The sequence below is a fragment of the Haemorhous mexicanus genome, chromosome 3 (genome assembly GCF_027477595.1).
Source record: "Haemorhous mexicanus isolate bHaeMex1 chromosome 3, bHaeMex1.pri, whole genome shotgun sequence".
In the NCBI taxonomy this organism is placed as follows: Eukaryota; Metazoa; Chordata; class Aves; order Passeriformes; family Fringillidae; genus Haemorhous; species Haemorhous mexicanus.
This window is the reverse complement of record NC_082343.1, coordinates 42,046,238-42,059,979: the sequence shown is the minus strand read 5'-3', so window position 1 is coordinate 42,059,979 and position 13,742 is coordinate 42,046,238. Positions and strand designations below refer to the sequence as shown.

The 13,742-nt window shown below is 43.4% G+C and overlaps 1 protein-coding gene across 6 annotated transcripts in view; it reads left to right on the top strand.

The window, feature by feature from the left end:
* Positions 1 to 13,742, top strand: part of FRMD1 (FERM domain containing 1) — a 40,747-nt gene that overhangs the window by 17,778 nt on the left and 9,227 nt on the right. For all 6 annotated transcript variants that reach the window (XR_009485764.1, XM_059841520.1, XM_059841521.1 and 3 more), the window contains 4 exons: positions 6,308 to 6,387; positions 8,453 to 8,529; positions 10,159 to 10,345; positions 12,526 to 12,681. Coding sequence is in view for 5 of the 6 variants with exons in the window: in XM_059841520.1 (XP_059697503.1) it covers positions 6,308 to 6,387; positions 8,453 to 8,529; positions 10,159 to 10,345; positions 12,526 to 12,681 (500 nt within the window). In the remaining variant the exon portion in view is untranslated. The remainder of the gene's footprint in view (positions 1 to 6,307; positions 6,388 to 8,452; positions 8,530 to 10,158; positions 10,346 to 12,525; positions 12,682 to 13,742) is intronic.

Below are 13,742 nucleotides of genomic sequence, written 5' to 3'. Positions count from 1 at the left end.
TTAACCCCTAAGTGTGGCAAAAAGGAAAACGGCACCATAAAGCACCAGGCAAGCTGCAAACCATGAATGCTGTAAAATCTAAGTTGTAGGTCTTGGAGCATGTTTCCCAGCATTTGATACCTAAAAATGTTGCCTTCTCTTCTGGCAGTTGTAGATGCTGAAGGCAAGCTTCAGGATTAAGGGTAACAGTTACATTGTCAGGATAGCATTTTTGATCCCTTCTGCTCTTGAACTGTTTTTTTATTCTCAAGAGGAAAACTGCTTCAACCCAATATATTAGAGAAGAAAAAAAAAAACTTGTGTCTATAAGAAGTTGTTCACTTTGAAAATCAAACTCAGGAATGTGCATTAATGGGAGGTCCTACAAACCTTGGGACATGCTGCTCTTCTGGTTTTGTCATGGATCATCAGGCAGGCTATACCTTGTGTGCTCCTGCTGCTAAAGTGCTTGTTTTTTAATTTTTTTTTTTTTTTTTTTACTTAGTTTGCTCAGTGAAAGATCCTGTGACCCTGCCAGGTTCAATCTGGTTCCATAGGCTTCAGCAGCTGGGTCTTATATGGCAAATCCTCCTGCGGGGTCAACCTTATCTAGTGCCCTGCGGGAGGTTTCCCTCTTGTTATTGGAAAGTGTGTGCAGCGACACACTTCAGTCTTCTAAAACAAAACTGAATGTCAGCAGACAAAGAACAGCCAGGCTTCCTTTGTTGTTATAACCCAGATCCCTTCGATCCTGAGTTTTGGGCCATGCCTTTCTAGGAGCAAACCTTGCTTGACCTAAGCAGATGGAAGCCTTCAATTGGGAAGGAGCAAGACTGCAGCTCCTATACCCTGCCACTGTCTCTGTGTCCTCTTATGAATTTGTCAGGCTGGCTTTCTTACAAAACCAAATCCCTTTGCTTCAGCTCATCTGCCTCAAGAATAATACTCTGTTTTTTAAAGCAATTGCTATTCACCTTGCCAGGCCCATGCTTCCCAGCACATGCTTAGCAAGGAGCTCAGAGATTAACTCTGCCAAAACCACTCTGCCTCCAGTTAACTCTTCTGCATCTGTATATCCTCCAGTACTGAAGTTCATGGACAGAATATGCTAACAGTTTGTCTTTATATTACCTGAGTATGTCTTATAACAAAGGGTCTCTTAGGAGACAAATAACAAAAGTTCTCTGATATCCCTTATGATGGTTTCTACACACTAGTCCTTCCTCATTATCTATGCTTCTTGCCTGTCCTCTCTTTAATCTGCTTGAATAGTTGAATCTTTTTTAGGAATTTCTCCTGTATTCTAACCTAAGGTACAACTCTATGCACTTGCTTTGGTACCTCAGACGAGTTAAATGCAATATAAGAAAAACACGTGCAGAAATGTACCACCTAGAGGGAATTGCAGGGGTTCAGATGTCCAGAGAGTATAAAGTACTCCTTGAAAGGACTTCCATGGTCTCTTCCTATGAAGGCAATTTTCTGCCTGTACCTGCTGTCAATTGTTTCTTCTTCGGTATCAGTACAACATCCAGCCAAGTGCTCTCCTGCCTGAGAATTGCAAAGGGTTTGTTTGCCCCTGGATGAGCAGTGCTGGAAATGGTTCTGCAGCTCTTCTTGCACAGAAGAATCCCCCGTGACGCTGCTGAAGTCTGGAGTTCTTTGCCTGGGCATGCCTTGTTGCTAAATAAGATGCCAATGTAAAATTCTGGCAGTTCCTATCCATTACCAGGAATGACTGAACCTTTAGCTCAGTGTTCAGACCTCAACAGCTCCTAACACCACAAGATCTCAGGCTTCTTGATATTGTCTCCTTTCATAGTACCCTCCATATGCCTTGTGTCCATCCCTGGTAAAGTGACCTCAGCCAGGACTTCCCTTGCTTTACTCCCAGCCTGTGTTGTGATCTTCCCTTCACTTGGGATACATGTACTTTCCAGCTAAAGCTAAAAATACAAGGTTTTCCTGAACCAAGTTCTTTTAGACCCTTTAGTAAACTGATCAACCACATATCAGAAAGTGGACAATGTTTCTTTCTATTGGCTTGAAAGGTAACACCAGGAGCATTGAGAAGCTATGCAGAGGTGGTGGGAGCAGGTGCCATGTGGGTAGTGATTTTCCCATATCACTAATGCTTGGAAGCTTGGGGAGATCCACATGCAAAAGGGGGTGTGTAGCCAGCTCTTCAATAATCAAACAAAAAAAAATCCAAGCTGGTGTTCAGATTATGTGAGGGCTACAGCATGTGTTGTGAGGTATATTTTAGTGTGGGGTTTTGTTGTTTTTTGGTTTTTTTAAGCTTCAGCTCTCCCCTAACCCTAGCATCCCTCTGTCCTAATCCTGCTCTCTTTCCTGTTGCACCTCAGGGGACGTAGTGGTGTTGCCACAAAGTTTCTTGAAGCATCTGGGAAAAGTTAAGTGCAGTAGCCGTGGATAGTTTTTTCCCTTCTCTTTTAGGTAGAAAATGCTAGCTATGTGGAAATTTGGCTTTGCACTAATTCAAATTTTATTTGAATCCTATTCTTCTGGGCTGTCTAGTTGCATTTCTAAAAATATACATTACTCAGCCAAATTTGTTAATGGGATCTTCCTGGCTGCCTGTGGGGCTAAGCACTGACTCTTGATAGGACACCTTTGTGGAATTTGTTGGTGCTCCTAACCCACAATGGGCACAGGAGGAGAACAGACTTTTGTCATCACCATTACTTAGCTTTTATGCAGAGAACTTACTTTTCATAAAAAATTAGATGAGGAGGAACTGGTTAATGCAAAATAATGGCCTTTAGGTTAACAATGACTCGGAACTGATTTGACCCTGTATTACAGCCATAATTTTCCATTCCCATTTTTCCTGCAGTGTAAATAATGCCTATTGTAAGTCTGCATCACTCACTGGAACTGTGTCACTTTTTTCTAACTGGAGACCTGGCACATTATTTTTTTGCAACAATGCGTGTCCTATTTTTTTTTAATACATAAAATATGCTAAGCTAATTTTGCAGAGTAGATTTGTTTTACATTTCTGGTAACTGCTTATTTCGAAATGTGATTTTTACAGCATAAACTTTCAATCTCATTTAGAATTCTCAAAGGTGAAATTGGGACAAGTGTGTAAATTTCTTTACTGCAAAGGAGCTGGCTGTCCAGATGCATTTCTTGGGATTGCAGTGCAGTGCACTGGTGAGTTGTGCCAGGTCTGGTATCTGTACATATGTACATAGAGGAACCTTTCAAGAGAAGCTGATGCATTTGTAAGATCACCTACAGTGCTGAGATGAGATTGAACTCGGTGTCAGTCGCTGCAGGTGGATTAGAGTGTATTTTTATGTGTGCATGCTTCTCAGTCAGCTTCTTATTACCTTTCACTTGTCCTTCAGATGAGGCCAGTGAAGCAATGACAGTTTGTACCTGCTGAGTATCCAGCCCTGTGTGGATCCACAGATCAAATTTATTCTTCCCTGGAAAGGGGGCCATCTGTGCATTTCTATATTGTCCTTTACAGCACTGCTCAGAGGTGCTGCAGTTTGGTGCCCTCATATCTGTTAGAGATGGTTATTTTCAAAGCAGACAGTTTTAGCATCTGGCAAAAAATCTCTTAGGGTTTCATCACTAATCCAGAGTGAGGAAAAAAAAAAACCAAAGCTATCCACAAAGCAGTAGGGCTGTGGAGGGAAATACCTCTTTGTTTTTGTAGATGGAAGCTTGCATTGCAGGTTGACATTCCAGCCATATTAACTTCATTAAGGCAGGAATGCAGTGCTGCATTCTTGCCCAGGAGGGAGGATGCAGAGCTGGGCTGGGGAGGACCCCAAGAAGAGATGATACGTTGGGGTGTCCTCCTGTAGCCTGGCTTATTCTTGTGGTTTATGTGTATCTCCCAGTAGGCCTGATAATAACCTGGAATCCTCAGGTGTGACATCTGTGCCCTCACAAAATCATCTCTAACCTAATTAACATGACAGATAAAGAGGGGCTCTGGGGTGTGGGTAACAAATAGCTTTACTGTAGTATAACTGTTCTGTCACACTTTTCCCTTTCTGATGTACTATCCAGGGATGATGGGATGGTTTGGGGTATGTCACTGTGCTTACTATTGCAATTTTCCCTCCTGATTGAGAAATAATTGATGTGTTTCTCTAAATGCCTCTGGGCATGGGATCATTGTTGAAGTAGAAAGGAAAACTGACCCTTCAACTTGTTACAGCCACTTAACAAGGTGCCAGCTGAAGACCACAGTGCTGGCAGAGCTGATAGAGTTTCTACCCATCATTGCTGTGCCATCAGGACCAGCCCTGTGCCATGTGGGGAGCCCATAGTGGAGGGTTTGCCCTGCTGCAGGACTGCCAAAGCCCAGCGAGGGACTGAGTGGTGTGCTCATGTTATCCCACTCCTGTCGCTTGCTGTGCAATTGATTCCCTGAATGAGCTTTTACTTACTTTTTAATAAAAGCTTTATGGAGTGGTGCTTACCAGCTTGGTAGTTGATTAGGGACAGAAACAAGCCTAACATGAACAAACCCTTCTCTCGCTCATTGACTAGGACTTCTATCAGCCTCTTCCAGGCAGTATTATCTGATCTTAATGGGCCTAGAGAAGGAAGGGCTGGGGCCAGTGTAGCCCCCAGCCACCCTATCTTAGACAGAAGCGAAGAGGCAGATACAAGATGCAATCTCTGTGACGATAAAAACTCTTCCTCTCCTTGTCAAAACAGCAAAATGAACTTCCATGTCATCCTGTGTGCTACAGCACCTAAATTGCCCACCACAGACACTTTCAGAAATTCTATATAGCCACTGTGATGGTGCAGTTAAATACTGTTATATTTCTGTATGTGATATGTGATAAACTGAAGTGTAGGTATATTAAAAGTACAGCTGCAAGCAATACAAGGCAGGAAAGAGCACGGGGACAGAAACAGGACTTTTTTGGGCATTGTCCTTTTTGTATCCAGTGTTACTGCCATTTTACAGGAGGTTTCCTAGTAGGGTGATGTGTGGGCCAGTTCTGGATAGCACCAGATGTGGTTTCTTTAACTTGAGGTGGGAGCTGAAGGAGGTGGTGATAGGCGGTTGTTCTGCTCGCTTGTTTTTTGAAAGCTAGCAAAGAAAGTATTTGTTGTATCTGCCCCTGTAAGGATCTGGAATGCTTTGGAATGGCTGTGAGGTAGCTCAGAGCCCCCTTCAATGCCTGCTATAGCATTGGCCATGCCAGGCCTGCATCTGCCATAATACAGACATGAGTGCAGGCTCTCATGTGGAAGTCTGGGCTGGTCTTAAGGGGCAGCAGTTTGTTTTTGAAGGGTTCTTTTTTCTTTTTTTCCCCTCCCCTTTTTATTCCTGCTCCTTTCATGTTTAAGGAGCAAGCTCTTCATCTTGGTACTTGTGTCACTTGTCAAAACACTGTCCTAAGCAAGATCAAAGTGTAGAGAGACTGGTCAGGTGAATGTGCTCAGCTGGCATTGCTACTGCAGCCTGAAACACCTGTCAGGTCTTGTCTTTTATTTTTTTCCTTAAGAGACTTGAAGACTCAGGGAGAAAATCTTTCACTGGGTGAGTTGTTTGTATTTGATAATTGGTAAGCAGTGTTATGAAACATCAGCTTTGAAAGCAGCACAAACCTCTTTCAAGATGATGTGCCATTCAGGCTGTGTCTTGTTCACTCTACTAAGGTGGAGAGCAAGTCCTGGTCCTTCAGTGTTTTGAGGCAGGCCAGGTTTCCCTTCCTTTCATTCATCTTTTCTCTACATGAAAGAAGCTGGGTGTGAGCAGGACGCACCAGACCTTCTGAGAAAGGTGTTTGTATTTGGTTCTCTTATTTCTCACCCCTTCAGAGGATCCCCTTCTCATGCAGAAGATGAAACCTGTCAAGTACCCGGCTCTCTTTACTTACTTTTGCCATGTTGGACCATGGTGCTACATGATGGCAGAATACAAGCTTGGGTAGGGCTTGCTTGTTAAATAAAAATAAAAAAACTGAATCCGGTAAGCTGACAGTATAATTAGCTGGGTAAGATGATGTTTCTTTTTTTTGTAAATGGCTTCTTGATTATAAAGCAGGCTTTCTGCATTTCTGGCTAAGATATTTGGGAACCTTTAGCTCAGATCTCTTGAAGGGGTGAATGACCTTCCTTCCATGCTGTCTGGAGTAGCACATATACTTAAGAGTACTCTTTTTTTTCTTTTTCTTTTTTTTTTTTTTTTTTCCCTGCCCTGTCTATTTCCTGGTCAGCGAATGTATTGCTTGGAGATAACTTGTAGAGTAACCTAAATGTTTAATGACTAAACATTTCCAATTATTTTATGTTGAATTCCTATTTTCTTATCTTTCAGATAATGAATATGTTTTTATAGACCTGGAGCAGAAGCTTAGCAAATACTTTTCAAAGGAATGGAAGAAAGAGACCACCAAAGTAAGAGAGGTGTTTAACTTTGGAAGCTACTGCTTTTTTATTGGATTGCACAATGAAATGAAAACTCTTAAACTAAGATCCATAAAGCATTTTTTGAAGATGGTCTGCAGAATACTTTTCAGTAGCAGGATGCAGTGACTTTTGTATAGTTGTACAATTAGTCCAGTCCCTTATGCAGCTTTAGCTGAGCAATAGTAACCGTGGTTGCTGTTTGGCTGCTGCAGAAGTGGAGAAGGTCAGTTGGTCAGTTTTCCATTTGAATTTAGCCTGGATCTTACTCTGGAGACCTCCGTTTTATCCTTAAGCAAAACAGCATAAAATAACTTTTTGTGGCTTGAATTTGGTATGCGGGAAATGACTGGAGCTGTGACTCTTCCCAGAGTATGTGCAAAAGGACGATGGAGGGAGAGGAAGGATATTCTGTTTGAGACAATTCCTAGTTCTTTAAGGCTAGCTAGCCCTGATAAGGGAGGGAAAAACTACATGAAATAAAGATAAGCTTATGTAATTGTTTAATACTATGTATTCTATGTATAGCATGCATAGCCAAAGTATAGCATGCAATTGCTTTCAGATATCTTAACTGGGTCATTGTAAAAGTTGTAAATTGCTTTTTTCCACCTTGCCTAAGCGTGTTTCTTTTGCAGAGTAGGCACACTTACCATTTCTGCTGCTTACAGAAGTTTGTAGATAGCTAGTGAGGTTTGGGCATCTCTCTTATCCCCAAGCACATGCTCTGCTTTTCCCAAACACATGAGAGTTACTTCAGAAACAGCCAGAGTCATGTGGAGGGGCTGTCTGTCCAGCCAGTGAGAGCTTCCCAAAGCAGGTGTTTGTGGTCACCTCAGGATGGGGTATGCTTTGAGGTGTCTCTGTGATTGGATTCTTGCTACACTTTCCTGGTCAGGGTAAGTGTTGAATCTCTGGTGTGATGTGAATCACAAAAGACTCAATGAGTTGCTATTGGCAGTACTGCAGTCTGAGATGAGTTAGCCTACTGGACTGGGTTAGTTGACATGGATTTAATTCCTATGAAGAGGTTTCAGGTGGAAAGCCCAGTCCAGCTGCTAAAATAGGGTGGCTCTGAACAACTTCCAGAAATAAAATGGAGATGTTTGCATGGTTGAGAAGCTGTCTGCTTCTCAACCATGTCTCCTCAGATGTGGAGGGCATGTACCTTGTCCCTGTGAGATGGATCTGACCAGCAAAGCCTTGGAATTGCCTGTGGGAGCAAAGTTACCTCTGTGAACATGAAAGTGGCAAAGTAGGAAAGATGAGAGAATGAGCTAGTAAGATGTTCCTTTCTTCTTTTTCCCTTTTTTCTTTTTTTTTTTCCTCCTGTTCAAACAGGTCTGTAAGCTGGAAAGATAGGCTGTAGCTAAAACAACAGGCCTCATGCTGGCTTTCTTCTGACAGCACTCCTCAGTGTGAAGCAGACACCACCACTGCCTTTTGCTCTATGGCTGCAGGAACGTGTGAATAACTAACCAGGAGCCCTGCCAAACCAAAGGCATGGAGCTGATACCAGGCTGGTGCTCCTGAGCCCCAGGCAGCGAGTGCTGAACATAGCAGCATGTGTGTCAGTGCTGGGGGATGTGGTGTGGTGCAGGGATGCATGGTTGCTCCTAAGAGTGCCCTGGAAACGCCACACTGGCACACTGCACTGCTGCCTTGCCTGGCGCTGTGAGGGAGGCTGGGTTAAACTTGCTGCGTTCAGCACGAATGTGTTTGTGGTGCTGCCAGGTGCTGAGCTAGGTAATTCTGGGCCAGCCTGGGTATCCCCAGGCTACACTGGGACTCTTACACCAGCACATCCCTCCTATCCAAAAATCTTCTGCTCTTCCTAGGAGATTTTGTCGTTCAACCTGTCTGAATGTTTTGTGCTGCCTCATTGTCATGAGCCTCCAAGACAGTCAGACTCCCTCCTAAAACTTGCCAAGAGCTAAGAGTAGGAAATGAAAAGCAGTATGGGGAGTGAATTTCAGAGGAGAGAACATTACCAGGTAGGGTAACAGGAATTTTGGATCCTGATCATAATTTAACTCATCTTCTGTCTTTGCTCTAGGGGACAGAGAAATTCAGCCCTCCATTTGTTGCGTTCTTTAGAGTACAATACTACGTAGAAAATGGAAGAGTAATAGGGTAAGTTCTCTTCTGTGGTAATTACTGTGTTTTGAATTATTCAGTGTATTCTTAAAATGAAAGAAAAAGAATGCTTCTTTGCTAAGCTCATCTCTGTGAACTCATTGAAATAAGCTTTAAAAATCTGCTTGAATTTTTTTTTAAGACCTTCACAGATGTCCTCACTCAGCTATGAATGTTTTCTGCCTGAATCATACTCCATATCCCTAGGAAAATTGTAACTGCTTTTCCATCTGTGTTGAAAGTGCAGGTTGAATGATGACATTATCAAAACACTCTTTTGCTCGTGTCTTTTGGTTGTATGAGAGGCACTGGGTGAATATACCAAAAATAGTTATTTATACTCCAAAGCACATGCTTTGGATCTGTTTTTTGTATCTGAGCAGTGCTCTGTGCAGTCTACTCCTGGAAATGGACTTTCATACGTAAACAAAAGAAATTACTTCATAAGTTAAAGTTTTTCATTTGTAGTCCATTCACATGGAATATGGGCTGCACTCAAAACAGCACCACCCTCACCCATGGTACAGAACAAAGGATGAGGTAGTTAGAAATTAACAACTGACAGAGTTAATTTACATCAATGCTTCTGGTGTGGCTCTGTCCCTGGGGTAAGCCAAGAGCTAGGATCATTTAGGTGCATTAAAATCTTTACCAAATTTTTGGCATTCGTTCTTGTCTTGAGCAAAGCTTGTGGTTTTCTGTGTTTTCTCTCTCCATAGTCTTTCACTTTTGGATGAAAGGGGACTCTTTCTTATGGAGTCTGTCTGGCTGATAAAAGTTTTTGTTTCATTTTGCCTTTTTTGTACAAAGAGAGATTACATACCATTCTGCCACTTCCAAGTTATGTATCCTCCACCATCACAGGCATATTTCTCTTGCACTAGTAGTTTAATTGGAGAGGTTTGTATAGCCATGCAGAAATAGTTATCTGGCCCCTTCAAACTATACTTTCACACTTCTACAAGCAGACTGTAATATCCAGCACCTCATCTATATGCACATGTCAGCAGCCTGCTTCCCATGATCTCTGAGGGCAGGGGGTGTGTGGGTTATCAAGGCTATGCCATAGTAATTCCTTATCAGACAATCCCTGTTTAGCAGCTTGAGGAAGAAAACAGAAACAAGCCCAGGGCTCCCATGTCTTTTGATCTACCTTGCAGGGAATTAGCTGTTAAGAACTATCATGAGCCTAAGGCAAGGTGAAACAAACAGCAGTGCCAAGTTTAGAGGGAAAAGGAGGACAGGTGTGCAAGAAATAGGACTACTGGGAGTCCAAGGGAGTTGACTCTCCTGGCTGCTACAAGCTTTCCAGGGAAACAGAAGTGCTTGATTACAGTCAGTCTCCAAAACAAGTGTGATGTGATTTTTCTTTCATCTGCCTTCTGCCCTAACTTCTTAGATCTCATGCTCCTCAAGGTAGAAGCTACCATTTCTTGTGTTTGTACAACACTTAGTGGGAGAAGACCTTGATCTTGGTTTGGTGCTCCTTATACACACAACTGTATCAGGGTGGCATTGGCACACATCAGACGTGTCAAAGTTTAATCCCTCTTCTCAGCAGGATGATGTCTTTGAGGGGCCTTATCTGAACTTTGTTCTTGAAGTAAATTTGCCTTTGTCTTGCAGTGATAAGGTGGCACGGCAGCTCTACTACTGCCATCTCAAAGAGCAAGTACTTATGTCTCATTGCAACCACAAAGAAGAAATCTACTTCTTGCTGGCTGCCTACAGCTTACAGGCGGATTTGGGCAACTACAGAGAGAAGGTCCATGCTGGCAAATATTTTGAACCTCAGGCTTATTTCCCACAATGGGTAAGTTTGGGGGGAACCTTTCTGTCAACAGATCATGCATGCAGCAGGAGCTATGCCAAGGTGGTACCTAACTGCAGCCATGCAACTTCCCCATCTCCCGCTGCAATGATCAGGCAGATGGGTAGAGTATCACCCTGAAGGTTCCTCAGGAGATATCTCTTGTCTTTCCACTGGATGTAGGTGCACATTCCTGGGCTCACTCATCAGTGAGATGGGTGATACATCCTTCCTTGGTAATGGCATGTATTGGTGTCACATCAATAAGTCTGACAGTGCAGATGTCTTTGTTTAATTCTTCTATGGCTTAAAGGGTTGTGTGTTTCCAGTGGTACATCAGCAAGATCTGCACAACCCAAGCTCTCCAGAAAACCTCAGGGCTGCAAAGCCAAGTCTATTTCCCTTTGTTTTCCTCTCTGTAATTCTTGCCTCAGGGATGGAGAGATCCAAACCCTACAGGGTAATACTGCTGTGCAGTGCCTCTGGTGCTTGCTTTGTCATTAATCTCTGCCTCAAGTGCAGTAAGAGGAAAGAGAAAGCATTTGCATTTTTGTTTATAAGCATGTGCATGTGACTTGTGCCCTTCAGGACTTACAACCAAGAATTGATTTAATTTTCAAATGAAGGAAAATTAGCTAAGACTTTGTTAATTGGCTGCCTGTCCCAGGCAAGTTGCATCTCCCCTGTAAGATGGCATTGTCCTCTGCTTTGGGGAGAAGGTTCAGACCAGTGACAGGACCTGTCTTGAAGACCGATAGTCTCTTCTATGCACAAATCCTAGCCTGCCTGCCTTGCTGTGCAGCAGTGTGCCTTTCTCCCAGACAACAGGCCCTCATCCCACGCCATTCCTTGTTACGGGGTACCTGTTAGGAGGTAGCTAACAAAGGGCTGGAAATGGTGGGTCTTGTGTGCTGTTTCTGAGGCAGTTAAAGGGCTTATCACATACTGTTGCTCACCTGCACTGAGCCACAACCCCAAGCAAGTATGTGGGTGATTTATTACATCATTACAAACAGCAAAATCTGGCAGGCATGGGGCCGCTTCTCTCCCTGCCCCTGGGGAGATAGTGAGCAATCTCCTCCTCCAACACAATCACTTCCTTCAACACGTGCTTCATATCATTTGGCCAAGGACTGCCCCAAGTCTCGTGCCAGTGAGGAGAGGCACTGCTGCCCTGGGCTGACCCACCCAGCTTTGAACCATGGAGCTGGCACATCTCTTTCTGCTGACGCTGCACAGCTGATGGCATCAATATTGTCCTCCACCAAAACCAGCCTTCCTTGTGGGAGGGCAACCAATCTGGCAGGGCATGCAGAGGTGTTAGCAAACAGAATAAGCAGGGGCTTTAATATTCAATGTAAGTGGAACTGGGTGGTGATGAGGTCTGGTTGGTTTGAGCTAGGGCAGGTTGTTTCTGGCAGATTTCTCTGGTACCTGGTGCAATCTAGTTTTAAGTGCCTCTGGTGGTGGGGGATGTTGGGAAGTGAATTCAGCCAATCATCCCTCTTACCTGTCACTGCCACTCTCAGCCTGAAAGGAACCAGTTAAGTATGGGAGAGGGCTGAGCTGCCCAGTAGCCTTGTACGGAGAGGGCATGTGGGCAAACATGGGAACTGGGCACTTGCAGGGCAGGAGCAAAAGGCCCAGGGCAGGTTTTTTTTCTGCTGCTTAGTGAAGCCACGTGAGTGCTTGCCAACCACTCCTAATAGATAAAAAAATACCTTGAGATAGTGTTATCCACCCTTTGAGAATGGAAATGCTAAATAAGCCTAATGTGTAGTTTCTGGTCTTAAAAGGAAAACCTAGTATTTCTGCCTCTTCAGAGATGTTGCTGCTGATTGTGCTGGCATGCAGAGGAGTATTTGTTATCTGCCCATTAACATTTATGGATGCCAAGAGTTAGGAAAACTAATTCCAATACTTAAAAGTGAAAAGAGCTGATACGACCTCTTTAGTCTTGGTCTGTTACAGTTTTGTCACTAGGATCTGTTTGGAGACATCAGCGTCATCTGGGCTGCTTTAAATGCTTATTCTCCAGGGAGGCAGAGGCAAACACAGACCAACATCTTGAGGGAATATATGAACCTCCTCCACCTCCAGCCACTGCTTTGCTGTTCATCACAGCTGCCTCTCATGGGGATTGCTGAAGAGTTGCTGACCTGTTTGTTTTCTTTGCGGTTTAGATAATTGCAAAGAGGGGGAGCGACTACATCTTGAAACATGCCCCAGAGATGCACCGAGAACAGCAAGGGCTGAGCGCTAAGGAAGCGGTGCTGAAGTTCATTAAGGAGTCCTGCCTGCTGGAAGATGTGCCCGTCCACTTCTACAGGCTGCAGAAGGTTAAACAAAGAGCTTCTTATTTTGAACTTCTCTCCCATCATTAATTGAGTGCACCATGGCATTTTTCTCTTTCTGTTTGTTTGAGGAATGGTTGCCTCTGATTCAGAGAGGCCAAACAAATCTAAAATGCTCAGCCAAATGAGGGCTGTCCCCACAAACAAATCCGTCGCCAATATACAGATGTAGCTGGAATTTAGTTTTGTTCCTCAGCCAAGAAACTGGCCACAGGAATGGCAAAACTTCATATTTGTTCCTGCCTGTCAGTAGAATTGCACCAGGGAAATCAATGAAGCCTCTTTTTTTCTTGTTGTAGTTCATTGAAATTATGACAAGAGGTCAGCCAGCTTTCACACAAATGTCGTGTAACAACTGAAGGTCACACTGAGTCATTCCACTTTTGTATCCCATTCCTTCTCCAACCCTGCGAGAGTGTTTGGTGTTTTTTCAGCTGTATGCTTTTCTTGGCAGTTTTGGTTTCCTGCATTATTGCTTGTTAGACTCCTTCCCCAAACCTGCTTAAACATAAGGTGCTTCATTTTCACACGCTGAGTGTTTAGATCTAGAAATGGGACTAATGAAAAGTTTTCTCTTCCACTTAGGTGAGTGAAACCTGCCTATGCAATTAGGAATGGCTTGGGGTTTTTTTCCAAATGGAGATACACTCCTCTGTCAGACTCATAATTAAACTTTTCGGGTTTTTGTGCTCAGTGTCAGTTATGTCTGGGAAGTATACATGTCCTCTGAACATATCTAACAGCTCTAGTTACTGAAGAAATGTGCATTTTTTAGAGAAAATAAGTTTTGATCAGTAGTCCAGGCTTAGTTGCTTTCAAACAAAAGATGCTCGCCTACCTCTTTTCTGTTCTCTGTTTTGATTCTTAATGCTGTTACTGGTGCAGTCATGAGAGAGTTAGTTACACTTGAATGCCATAAGAAATCCAGCTGGCAGGACGTGGTACATTTTATATCCAAAAGCATCAAGGCTGTGAAATTGGTTGCTCTTAATATTTAAATTCCTGGTCGACTTGGAATTTATGCACCATGTACTCTTCCATATGTC